General features: G+C 40.1%; 2 protein-coding genes across 5 annotated transcripts; one reads left to right on the top strand and one right to left on the bottom strand.

Moving 5' to 3' along the window:
• The first annotated feature begins 54 nt into the window (after window positions 1-54).
• rsph10b (radial spoke head 10 homolog B) lies at window positions 55-6,571 on the top strand. 2 transcript variants are annotated; one of them, XM_040023220.1, is made up of 17 exons: window positions 55-738; window positions 833-908; window positions 1,078-1,146; window positions 1,370-1,543; window positions 1,618-1,703; window positions 1,780-1,900; window positions 2,000-2,176; window positions 2,302-2,398; window positions 2,493-2,608; window positions 2,680-2,869; window positions 2,959-3,067; window positions 3,240-3,319; window positions 3,648-3,787; window positions 4,333-4,437; window positions 4,533-4,670; window positions 5,093-5,168; window positions 5,629-6,571. In XM_040023220.1, the coding sequence occupies exons 1-17, from the start codon at window positions 632-634 to the stop codon at window positions 5,904-5,906; spliced, it is 2,139 nt and encodes a 712-aa protein (XP_039879154.1). In that variant the 5' UTR covers window positions 55-631; the 3' UTR covers window positions 5,907-6,571. The 2 variants fall into 2 exon arrangements, with proteins under 2 accessions (XP_039879154.1, XP_039879155.1); XM_040023221.1 differs by lacking the exon at window positions 1,370-1,543 and having other exon boundaries at window positions 57-738.
• On the bottom strand, window positions 6,361-12,373 carry dlgap5 (discs, large (Drosophila) homolog-associated protein 5). 3 transcript variants are annotated; one of them, XM_040023217.1, is made up of 19 exons: window positions 12,243-12,373; window positions 11,101-11,348; window positions 10,845-11,026; window positions 10,596-10,673; window positions 10,442-10,481; window positions 10,268-10,345; window positions 10,058-10,147; window positions 9,863-9,943; window positions 9,705-9,742; window positions 9,361-9,611; window positions 8,950-9,111; window positions 8,781-8,869; window positions 8,476-8,636; window positions 8,283-8,384; window positions 7,862-8,114; window positions 7,197-7,774; window positions 6,909-7,074; window positions 6,688-6,731; window positions 6,361-6,544 (listed from the first exon to the last, which is right to left on the bottom strand). In XM_040023217.1, exons 2-19 carry the CDS (start codon window positions 11,336-11,338, stop codon window positions 6,434-6,436), a joined length of 2,742 nt encoding a protein of 913 aa, XP_039879151.1. In that variant the 5' UTR covers window positions 11,339-11,348; window positions 12,243-12,373; the 3' UTR covers window positions 6,361-6,433. The 3 variants fall into 3 exon arrangements, with proteins under 3 accessions (XP_039879151.1, XP_039879152.1, XP_039879153.1); XM_040023218.1 differs by having other exon boundaries at window positions 8,950-9,105; XM_040023219.1 differs by lacking the exon at window positions 6,688-6,731 and having other exon boundaries at window positions 12,243-12,372.
• Window positions 12,374-13,083: the final 710 nt, after the last annotated feature.

The raw sequence follows: 13,083 nt of genomic DNA, 5'->3' as shown, positions 1-13,083 counted from the left end.
GAGTGGTAAAATTACTGAGACCTTATTCTGGGTTTCAAGGTAAATGCAGAAAAGCAAACGATCTGTAAATATCGTCACTTTAGGACCACAAGATTTTTGATCGTTTTATCAGCCACTGGATTGGTAAACGTTATACACATCAGACTATCTGAATTTCCAGTAGCAAATGCCGATTTAAGATTAGCAGAAGTAATTTAACAATGGAAATAATTTATTTTCCTTTACCTTGAAATCCATAATGAGTGTTTTAATGACGCTTGAAAGTGTCCGACTGCTGTATCTGGAAAATATGTTTTATTATTTACTTATTTGCGCTCACAAAATGCCTTTTATTAAAGGTTATCGTAAATACTAGATCAGTTGCGCATTCAAAGCCCACCAGGTCAGGGTGTGACCAAGGATTAGCCTAGCAAACTCAAATGAAGGCTTTCTTTCAGGCTTCCGTAGTTGTAAGCGTCCGTTGCCATGGTTAAGTTCCTATTCCCAGCTTGTGCAGTACTTGAGACAAGATGAGAAATATAAAAGAGGCTAAGGAAAATGTTTGATTGGGAAAAATAATAATAAAAAGGGAAAACAATAACAGTTGGGTATGACATCCAAAACGGAGGAGGGTAGACGATCTTAAAAGTCGATGACGATGAGCCAAATCAAGCTCCAGAATCATCCTGACAGTGACGAGCAGCCCGAGGACGAAGGCAACTATGAACTTCCCCCACTTGTTATCTTAACTGAACAGAGGTACATTGTTACTCACGACGTTAGTTATGTGAATAATTGTTTTTAGAGAACGTATAAGTTACTCAGGGTGCGAGGTTTGGTGTCTTTCTGACAGATATGAAGGGGAAACCTGTGAAGGGCAGTTTCATGGACAAGGTGTAGCTTATTTTGAAGGAGGCCATGTGTACAAGGTACAGCTTTACAAATGAATTTCAAATACAAATAATGACCTAATTTCATAAATCAATTAAGGATTTATTATATTATAATATATTTTGAAATGTGTTTATATCCATCCAAAAAAAAAAAATGCATCAAACAAATAAAAAAAATGTATGTTTGAATTGTATTTTTGTGAAGGGCATGTTTTCCAAAGGACTTATGGATGGATTCGGCACATTCACACGGGCAGCTGGACTAAAATATGAGGTAGCATACAGAAATTATGCATTAAAAACTTACTGTACAGTATCCTTTCTTAAGCAGGGTTTTTGAAAAGTGTAAATGTATATGTAACATTTCTAAAAACTGCCATCCTTTATATACACACTCATAAAAATACAGGTCAGTAAGGTGTAATGAAACATAATGTGGAGGCAAAGTCTTTGATAAAGGAATGCAGGCAAAATACTGAATTGAATTTATCTAATAGGGAGAGTTTGTACACAATATTCCCATGGGCCAGGGCACTTATACATGGGCAGATGGCAGCACCTATAAGGGGGAGGTTTACAACGGTATACCACATGGGACAGGAACCTACAAATGTACCCAAAACAGCTTGTTTTACAGCGGGCAGTGGCATCAGGGCAAGAGACATGGAAAGGTATGATTTACCATTGATTTTGTCATTTTTTAGGAATTTGGTTGTCTCTTTTTAATTGGTCTCGTTTGTGCTAGGGTACGGCGTATTATAACGAGGAAAAAAACTCTTGGTACAAAGGAGATTGGGTGAGGAACAACAGAGAAGGATGTGGACTGAGATGGTATGCATCAAGTGAATATATCTCCTCATCTGGTGTTGTATTTGAATTACCCTGCAATAACATCTGTTCCTGATAGCTACCCTTCTGGGAACACTTACTCTGGTGAGTGGAAGACCAACCAGAGGCATGGAAAGGGCACGATGCGGTGGCTGAATCTGGGACAGAAGTATGTTGGGGCATGGCAGGATGGAGTGCAGGTATGAAAGAAAACCCTAGTTTAATTATATATGAAGTTATAAAGCTTAAAAAAAATTAACTCTTGAATCAGATTTATGTTTTGGTTGCTCCTGCGGCAGCATGGCCAAGGCACACATGTCTGGAATTTAAGACGAAAAGATGGATCTCAGTATTCCCAGAGCAATCGATACACAGGGGAGTTTGCTCAGGGTCAGAGGCATGGATGGGGAACCTTTTACTACGCTGGTGGTGCGATCTATGAAGGAGAATGGAAGAACAATAAAAAGCACGGGCAGGTGTGTTTCACTGTCAGCTGGAAAAAGTTTAGAGAAATCCACAGTATGCTTTCTTATTGATGTATTAAAAGTGCAGAATGAATCAACTCTGATTGTAAAATTCAGAAAAATGTCACCTTTGTCAGGGAAAATTCACACTGAGTGACGGGCGTGCATTCGAGGGACACTTTGTGGATGACCAAATTATCACACCCAACCTGAGAGCACATAGTGCTCCTCTCGGTAAGGAGCAACAGTATTCAAGAGTATGTTTAAAATAGTAAAGGAGGAAATAAGCAATCCTGCAGTCTTGAAATCCTTCTGAAATTTGTCATAGGTGCGTTCCCGCTGTCACATAGTAACTCATTTTTACTGGGACCAGACATGGCTCTGAACATTGACTGTCTCCTGGACATGATCCCGGAAAGAAAACGTGACACAGAGCGCAAACAGGTCAGTCCTCAGCCCAGCGTCCTCATTTACAGCCGTGTTCCCACCCTGAAACCGTGCATCATGTGTAACAGGTGGAGTTTGTGGTGCTGAGGCAAGAAAGAGAGCTGAGGTCAATTTGTAGTTTCTACAGCAGGCTTGGTTATGCCCGCTCCCCGGTGAACACCCTCCTGCTGTCCCGTCTTCAGTTCTGGCGCCTGCTCAAAGACTGTAACATTCATCATCACGGCATAACTCTGACACAGATAGACCGTCTTATCAGAGGTGAAAGGGACTGCTCCACAGCAGACACTGAATGATCCTCTGAGAGTATTTATAGGTTATTTTAACCGCTTTCACTCTGTGTGTTTCAGAGGATGTTGATCCAGCAGAGATACACTCGCCTTTCACGCCTGTGCTGCTTCGCAAGCTCATCAGCTATCTTGTCATTGTGGCCCACCACATCCACAGTGAAGACATGGTGTAAGGGAACCTGTTAATACCTTTATCAGAAGATATCACAATGAAACTGCCTGGGGTGTCCCTTAATAAACTTAATAAAATCAGTTTGTTTATACTCAAGAAAACTTTGTTTAATCGGGATTAATCGTGATCAATTATCTGTAATAATTCTTTTTTTTTTCTCTATTTACAGGTCACCAAAGTACCTTCTGGCTGCCTGTTTTTCCAAACTGATGACAGATGACATCCTTCCAAATGCTAAGAATGTAAAAGGTGCTTACACATGCTACAGACCCAATTGTATGTGATTCATTTAAATTGTATTTCACTAGCTGGTGAACTTCAGAGACAATCCATTCATCAGGGGTACTGCTAGGTAACAGCAAATGACACTGTAATCAGAACTAAAAGAGCAAATCGGTGAAAGAAAAGTTCAGTTACTACTAATGTTTTGGTTTAGTAGTTTGTTGGTTCCTCAATTGGGTTTCTTCACAGGTTTTGATACTCCTGTAGAAACCTGATGTTGTAGTGTTTAACACTCTTGCTTAACTCTATAGTATGTAGTACTAACTGTTCATTAACAATAGCTGCGTCTGTCCAGGCTTTCTGTTTAGGCAGCCAGACGTTGGAGTGGTGGCTATGAACTATATGAAGAGGTGCTGGGAAGTCTTTCAGCTTTTCTGCACAGCCACCAGGGATGAACAGACCATGACCTGCCATCACCTGCTGTGGATGTTCAAGGTGCAACAAACTGTAACACTTTTCTTTGCTGGTATAAATAGTACATTACATTTTTGCTGCCTGTTTCATCAGTGCAAACTAAAAGCTTCTCAGTATTAAATGATTACTGCTGCTCTATTCCCTCTTTCCCTTCACTCCCAGCTGGTCACGGCAGGTGGCTCTTCCTCCTGGTTCTGTTGGAGGTTTCTTCCTTCCTGTTAAATGGGAATTTTTCCTTCCCACTATAACCAAGTGCTTGTTGTTAGGCGTTATCTGATTGTTTGGGTTAACCCTGTATTATTGCATCGTCTTTCCCTTATATTATAAAGCACACAGAAACAACTGTTGTTGTAATTTGGCACTATATAAATAAAACTGAATGAAAGTTTTATGTCCCAGATTTGACATTAATACAATACTTTAAAAAAATTAAAGTGGATTTATGGTCAAACAAATCTGATTTAAATGTCTTTATCAACAACAACAGCAGATAGGATGAATGACATGCCTATTTATCATGAAAACAATTAATCAAAGTTAAAACCTCCTGTTGTAACCACTTGCAGGATTTCCATTTGTTGGACCATAAGCTGACCACAAGGAGGTTATTGGAGATCATCAATACAGAAAGCCACAACCCCGACAACCTTTCTGCCAGTGTTGATCTGGAGGTCTGTTTACATCAGTAAACTCATTCAGCTGTTTTTTGGTACAATATTACTCTTTTTGAATCATGAGAGCTGTTGTTCTGTTCTTTCCATTACAGATTACGTTCCTTGAGTTTTTTGAGGTGCTTCTGGGCTGCGCAGAAGTTACATGTGAGCAGGTTTCTGAAACACTGAAGGAGGACCATCGGGTTTTTGGGTCCAACACTGAAACCAGGAAGGATTCGCCTGAGGTGGAGGTCAGTGAAGAGATGATACAGACAAAAAACAGCCCCTTCCAGTTGGTCAGATCCTGTCTCAACGCTTTCATAATCTCTGTATCTGCTAACCTTGTAATGTCATGTCACATGTAAAATATGTAGTTGTTCAAACATATTAAGGACCAAACATATTTTTGCAAGCTGTGACATAATTATATATTTCAAAATTAACAAGCTCCTGTATTTTTTCCCTATTCATTTACTTTCAGTGTTACTCATTTTTCCTTCTGGCAGTTTTACTAGCCGATACAGGCCAGTATTGGTTGACAAAACAACCAACACTATATGCACAAAAAGATGACTGGGGCTGCATCTGTGAAGGGTGATTCTGGAATATGCCACAAAACTGGCAGTAACTTTGCTAAAATCTTTAATAAGATAAAATCCCATCTTTATTGCAGACTGGGATTTCCAGTGCTCAGGATGGAAGTCAGTGGGATGTCAAGACGGAAGCCAACGAGATACCTGAGCCTGCAGGTTTGGTTTATAGTTTCAGTGTATGCATGCCTGTGTGTGTATATATATATATATATATAGGACTTCAGTCCTTCTAGAAGCAGGTCTTATCTTGCCTGAGCAGAGTTTCTTTGAAGAACTTAAACCAATAACCTTTCATTTCAGTGGTGACTGGGATGTAAACCGAGTCCATGACTTCGCCTTGAAAATGCTTAAATGTTTTGCAGACTGACCACCTAAAAAGGCTTAAATTCTTTTCCCTTGATGTTATCCTACTGTCATCATTACAGATTCAAAATTTCCTAAACCCAAAGTTTTACATAAGAATGGTTCAGAAAATGAAGGGACATTTATTGTATTCAATGTAAGCTAGACATGCCCAGTAAATACACACTTCACATATTTAAAACTGGTTTGTACTTTCAAATTCTCAGAATGATTATGTCAGAACTAAAATGCCTAACATGTTTATTTCCTTTAGAGTACACAGACGATCCTGGAGGTGAAATCATGTGCAGACCAGCAGAAAACAACACTAAAGACTGCAAATTGGAACTTAAGATGAAGACTGTCGATGAATTCTTCAACCACTTTTTCTTCCCAGCATCTGACTATTACCAGCTAGTCACAAGAAACATAACGGAAGAAAAGCACCACCCAGAATCTCAGGTTGCTCTAGATAAGATGAAACAAAAGCAAAATAATGCTGTCAGAACAACATGCAGCTATCATGTCCTTAGTTTTGTTGGTTCAGTTTAGAGCATTATGAAGTGAAAAGATTAATACAATGACCTTACACATGTTGTACTCCATTATTAACGAGACATGCAAGTAAAGGGCTGGTTTCATGTAAAAAAAAAAAAAAAAAAAAAAAAACCTTCAAATTTTCCAAGTTGCCACTTTGCAACAAAGATTTTGTGACTGCATCTCTTCTCAGAAGAAATGCCCCCCACCCCCCTTAGCAAAAACCCCCCCAGAAAATTGAAGAATACAAGATGAAGCAAATTATTCTGTTTGTGTATCCCGTTTTAACAAATAAAAGCAGTCAGTAATAACAGCGTTGAGCATTTTGTTCATTTGTGATTGGATATAGATACAGAGTTCTTTATTGGTTGTAACCAAAACTTTAATTAGAACTTTGTGTGAGAAAACTTTTCTACTCATCTAAGGAGGTCAATTTTTTTTTTTTTTTTTTTTTTTTTTTTTTTTTTTAAATATTAAAAAGTGTAAAAAGTTGCTAAAACAAGTCAAAAATAAACACTTCTTTACTTTCTTCAGTCTCTTTACTAAATATTAGGAGGGGTGAAGACCATGAGGTCACTCGGACAGACTGACTGGCGTATCTTGTCCTTCAGGTCTGGGGTGAAGAGAAGCAAGGCAGACTCTGCTGTCTGTACCTAAAGAATAAAAGGAAAAAAAAAAAATCCAAAGAGAAAAATCACAAAGACAATTTTGGACAAAACATTAGGATCGATCTATCTATCTACTTAACCACTCCATAAAACCCTAGTGTTTAGAAGAAAAGTGGAAAAACTTTGACCTGTTGTGAGTGAGGAGTTAACACCGAAGACACCACTGGCAGTGCTGTCGTGACAAAAGTGAGCAAAAGAATGAATAAAATGGTGAAAATGTGTAGTTTTTAAAAATGTGGTGACAAAAAAAACAAAACAAAAAAACAAAAACAAAAAAAATTAACAACACTTCAACATAAAAATCTCTTTCATTAGTTAGTGTTGCCAAGTTATAAAACATTAGTCTTACCAGACTCTTTCTCAGTAAGAAAGTTCGTAGCTTGTCCTCTAGGACTCTCCATCGCTACATCCACTGCCATGGGTGACAGTGTCTCTGTCGCAACTGTGTCCCTTGGTGACAGGCTGCATCTGTCTGAGGGCTGGAGGTATCTCTCAAAATCCAGTCCAGAAATTTCCTAAAATTACGAGAGAATAATATATTCATTACATGGCTAGAAAACACCCCCCACAAAAAAAATAAAAAAATAAAAAATTGTTCTGAAGCACAAAACAGAATTGAAAGGGAAATTTATTTTACCTCGACGACTGTGCTGTCTGGTGTGTGACACAGAGTCTCCACTAGGCCCTGCACAGCAGATGAAGAGACGGAAGGTTGGCTAGGAGTTGCACAGGGCGACAGTGTAAAGCTCGGGGCTGATGAGGGCTCAGGAGCTGGGGGCACGGCAGGTTGTTTGCATGGAGAGCCTGGAACTGCTGGACTGACAGGGTTATCAACAGTTACATCCTCGGCTGGCTCGAGGATTGCTGGAAGGAGTTGTGGAACAGAGGGAATGTCTGTGAAGACTTTTTCTGACACTTGTGCAGGGCATCCGTCAGGTTGGGTGTCATCTGAAATCATTTCCTTGACAGGTGAGAAATCCATAGAGATGTTCACAATGTCCCTTCTGCTCTGGGTCGCCTGAGGAGTGCCGCACTGAGACTTTGGTTCTGGGGTTTGTCTGAGAGTGAGGCGGAGGTGTGCGGGTGCGTGAACATGTTGAACAGGTGTCTGAGCCAACGCAAGGGAGCGCTGGGTGACCCTTCTAGGTGAGAGATATGTGGAGCAGGGAGAGACCCCAGGCGGCACAGCAGCATTCAAATGGCTGGATCTTCTAACTGAACAAAGAAAAAACCCAACATGTGCAATATGATTAGACCAAATCCAGAGTCATCCAAAGTCCAAACTTTTGGCATGCAAGTCACCTGATTGTTTAGCTGGGCTCTCCACCTGGAAGAAGCCTCCATCAAAGACCACTGTGTCCTGCTTTTGAGCGCCTGCCTGTGGGTGTGGGTTCTGAGAGTTCAAGACGAGACAGTCTTCAGTGTTAGCAGCACCGGCTGCCTTCTCTGCCTCAGCTGCCTGCTTTTTGGCTTTCATGGCTGCTTTTGCGGCAGCCAGACGAGCCTTAGCCGCTGCATTAGTTCCTGCAGGCTTGGCAGATGCTGCTGGCTGTTTCTGTGAAAAAGACGGGACAAGCTGTTTTCTTAAACACTGAGGCCTTCATATGCAAATGACTACAGAAACAACAACCATAAAACTCAATTAGTTTTATGATGGCACAGCTGTGTGTTGACAAAAGTAAAGCAGTGTTATTGAACCAAAGCTTAAATTAGGAATCTTTACCTTCACTACTTTCTTCTGTCGTGGTGGAGGCTTGTGCTCCTCCACCCAGCCTCGCTCCTCTGCTTCTTTCAGAGCGTCAAACTTCTTGTTGACATCCTCGACCTGGAATGCGGAAAGAGTGCAAAACAGATGTTAGGTCACTTCTCCTTGTTTGCGTGTTAATGTGCGTGTTGCACCTCTCTTGAGGCATCACCTGGTAATAAACCATGTCCCAGAACCCCTGCAGGTCAGTGCAGGTGGTGATCTTCTCCCCTCGGCCTAGCTCACAGTCGTCCACCAGACCGCTGAATTGGTTGAAGCGTTCTTTCATCAACAGCCGTGCTTGGCCAACAGCTGTGCGCATGCGATCTCTCACTGAACACGATGAGAAAGAAGATAACAAAATTACTATTAGTCAGAGAAATCCACCATTTTCCTCATATGAACAACCACTATCTACAGAACCAAAATTAAATATTCAAGATTTTAATAATCAATTGGTGTAGAAGATAAACTCACTTTCTTCTGGGATGGACTCATCCTCCACTTTAGACTCCCAGTGGAGAGACAAGCTCGTCAGTCTCTCTGTCTCATTGGCCATTTCTGATCTGAAGAATTTAAAAGAAAATGTTTAATAAAAAAATAAATAGGTGTTCTTTTTTGAAAGACTAAACAATATGAAAAGTACCTGAAATATGGTACGTCGTGCTTTGTTTCCACTGATCCACCTGGACTTGGAGGGGCAACTGTGGGAGAGGTATGAGGAGGAGAGCGCAGAGGAGATTTAGGTGGACACGATTCGCTCTGCTCATCACTGAATATGGGGGCTGGTGGAAGGTTGAAGCTGGAGCTGGATGGAAAGAACAGCACTGCTTTTAGATTGACTGAAATTCTAAAGCCTACATATTTTCTTTAAAAAGGGCCCAAAAGAAAAAAGAAAAGATACTACTGCCTGACTCGTCACAGTAATGCTGAGTAACAACAGCAGTAAACACATCTATTAATTGGTGTTTTGCAAAACTGTGGCCAACATCAGTGTTTCAGTACATATTTAGCAAAAGGAAAATTTGAGCAGATGAAACGGAAAAAAGAAGCAGACCTTGGTGTAAGGAAGGAGTCTGCTGAACGAGGTGTGAGAGGCTCAAACTTGAAGGATGACAAGCCAGTCGGAGCCTGGAAGAGAAAACCTTCTGGAGCAAATGAGGATGTAGATGGGACGAGATCAGCAGAAACAGGCTTGGCTGGAGATTGATCCACCACCATGTCTTCTTCCTCAGCACATGGTGTCGGGCTGGGAGGACTAGGTCTTTTCTCAATGTCCTGCATCTCAGGCTCTGTCAGCTCAGGTTCCTGCACACGACAGGAGCAGCAAAGCAATTAAACTCCAAGTTACTTAAAAGTTTCACAAGTTTAGTTTGTCGTGTGTTTCACTGAACTGCTCACCTCTGAGACAGCATGATGGTTAGTGTCATTGACTGCTTCTGTGTTTCATAAAGAAAGACAACAAAAATGGTGAGAGAAATTCCAACAACTGTTCACAATGTAAAGTGAGGCAGACACATTTGGAACAAATTTTGTTTTGGTTTTATGGTTCATGATACCTTTACAGTTCCTTTGTGCACCAGACAGGGGAGCCACAGGATTAAGATTTGCTCGGCTCCTTGTGGTTCTTGCATCGGACACTGGTGAGAGACATTAAACACAAACAAATATCCATTTGTTTTAATCCCTCAACGCCATTTCTTAACTTCCCTTCCCAGTTTCGATATGAAATGAGCTTCCAAACCAGACAATACCTGCAGTCTTGTCCTTAGGTTTGCCTTTTACCACAGGAACTGGAGGTCTGTTGGCAGATCTGGTTGACAAAGCTCGTACGGCAGGTGCTTCTATGGTAGAATGGGATAATACAGACACAAATTAAGAGCTAAACACAGGATTGCAGTACTGCAAAACAAAAAAAAGCTCAATGGCTGGTTTCAAGGGCAGTTTTTTATAATTATTTGTACCTTTGGTCTTGGTCGTAGTTGATGCAGGCTTGGCAGAAGCTAGCCGGGTCCTTGTTGATCTTTCCATAGCAGGTTGTCCTACAGAAAGAGAAGGTCATTACTAAAACTGCTTCTAATCAAAAGCTGCATTTAAAAAAAATAAAAATTCAGTTAAGGGGCATTCAGTTAATTTACCCTTCTTCACTCCAGTATTTGGATCTTGTATCTTCAGAGGCTGCAGAAATTGAGGCAATAGAAAAACAAATGAACAAAGTATTAGTTTTTTGTTTTAAATAGTTAAATACGAAACTTGTGAAAACAATGGTGCATGTGTGGAAGAAAACAGTACCTTCTCCACTTGCTGCTGCTGTTGTTTCATTGAACGAGTGACTCTAATACTTTGGGATGGAGCAGTGTTCGCCTTTTTCTGAAAACATAACCAAAAATAAATTCCACTGAGACCAAAAAGAATATCCTCTGATATCACGTGGTCATCACAGTTATGAAAGAACCAACAAAAAGATAGGGAAGTAGTGTGATTCACAGACATGTTTTATAATAAATTATCTAAAGTGTTTTTTGATAAGTCCCTTCTTACCTCTTGGATTTTTGCTGAGGCATCTGGGACAGCAGGTAGTGAGGTAATGGTTCCCGTTGGATGATACAGACCAATCTTAAACACCCCTTTACGTTCCCTTTCCCTCTTCTCTTTCTCCTTCTCAAGAGCCTTCCGCTCCTTCCAGCGCTCGAGCTGTTTCAGCCTATCTTCCACTGCTTTTGCTGTGGAGGAACAAGCATCAGCTAATCAGCTAAAGCTAGAGCAGTCCATTTTTTTTAAAACTGTGAATCCATACCTTTAGCAGGTTTTTCATTGTTTTTCGTCTTCTCTTGTATGGTTGACATATTGGCCACTGCAATAGAGGCATTCAGGGAGGACATTTCCAGCTCTGGGAGTTTATCCAGCTGCCTCCGGGTGTTCACAGTACGTTCTCGATTCTCCTTCTGGGAATGAGACCTTCTCCGAGACATTTTTACCCTAAGCATCGACACACTGGTGTCCCGCTGCCGCAGGTGAGCAAATCGTGACTCCATAATCGGGTATCTGGATTTTTCAAGAAGGGAAACAGATAATGTTTTGAAAGGTACTGCAGATTGCATGCAATGGATATTACAGACATTAGGAGACATTTGTCATATTAGATAAAAACGAGAGGGATCAAAAACTGAATGGCAATATTTTTTCGTTTTTTGTGTTGTAATCAGCTATAAGAATAGAAATTAGACAAAGTTTTTAAACGTATTAGTGTCATTATTCATGTGGTGGCAATTTTAAAACCACACAAAAATAATTCCCAAAACATGGACAATGTACTGAGCAAGAGCTGTCAGGGGAAAAAAAGAAAAGAAAAAACACTTCTTAGTCTGTGGTATAGGCTAGGCACTATAAACGGTAACACGGCAAAAACTGCTTCCTTTTGGCCTGTTTAGCTACAAGCTTGCAGACGAAACAACCAACAGATCAAAAATATTGACGCTGTGTTTTTTCCCCTCCCGCTTTGCTTATTCTCCGGAAATTCAAACAATTGCGTTAAAGCAACGACAGGAATGGCGTCGCGATGGCTTAATTTTTTTTCCTTGGTGGTTTCTCTGCAAACAAATGTCAACGTCAGTATTACTGGATTAAAGTATGATTTGAAGGAGACGTGAACCTTACACCAACTACATACCTGAGTAAAAGCAAAATATAATAAGGCAAAAATTGGAGAAAATAAACGTGAGCCAGCACAGTGTTTTGTTCTACTGCTACTAAAAAGTGTAGTGAGTAGAAATAGATACTTTCAAAGGCGAACCAGGAACACGAGCTAATTATTCAACCAATGCTAGTTTTGTAACCCACTCCACCGCGACTGTTGACAGAAGGACTCGCGCAGAGTTCAACGTTCCGTTAACAAATATATCTAAGTGAACAACTTTTATGATTAAAAACCCAGCTTACCTTTTTTCTTTTTCCAAAGAGGTACAATATTTTTCTTTTCTTTTTTGTCTACTTACTAAAACATGACAGCGCAACGTACACGCTCAGTGCAGAAACATAACAATCATGGCGGGTGAGTTTTTAAAATTTGTCCAAGTTTACGCTGATTGGCTGCAAGTCGTACGTGAGCCCTGATTGGTTAGTTTCTTTTCTTCTTCTTCTGATTATTTTGTTGCTGTTGTAACAACTTTCCATTGTGTGCTGAAATTAGTCCAGAAAAGTGGAGAAAAAAAATTGTATAAAAACTTTTGCTTGGAATAAATTCTTTTTTTTTTTTTTTTTTTTAAAAGGTCAAACCCTGTATAATTACAATATGCATGTGTCTGATAAAATCAGGCATTTACAGTAGGAAGGGTAACAATTAGTATTAATATTAAGTTGTTTAGCTGATATAGTTAAACACGGGAATTATTTATAATTAGCAATCAGCTATGTGGGTTAAATCCATGTGGAATGAAATGAACTGTAAATCATTATTTGTTACTTTGCAAAGCAACCTAAAATAAAAATACACATGCATCCACAGAAAACTAATGAAATGATTGTACAATGTGATGCAAATAAAAGTGTTCATCATAAATAAGTTTAATACATTTCTCAATTAGACAGAAGATTTAAAAAGTGATATTTTGAAGCCAAATAAATTATAATATCTCTGGGGTTTTTTTCTCCTCTTCCCCCTGCAGGTGGTTTTTATCCTTCAAGCTTGGGACCTGGGAGCTTCAGGGTCCTGCGCAGTAGCTGTTTCTAGGACTGCACTCTTCTGGACAGAGATCTTGATGTTGTTCCTAGGATCTGCTGG

The sequence above is a fragment of the Simochromis diagramma genome, unplaced genomic scaffold, assembly GCF_900408965.1.
Source record: "Simochromis diagramma unplaced genomic scaffold, fSimDia1.1 OVJJ01000208.1, whole genome shotgun sequence".
In the NCBI taxonomy this organism is placed as follows: Eukaryota; Metazoa; Chordata; class Actinopteri; order Cichliformes; family Cichlidae; genus Simochromis; species Simochromis diagramma.
The sequence above is the reverse complement of the archived record's forward strand: the minus strand, read 5'-3'. Positions and strand labels throughout refer to the sequence as shown.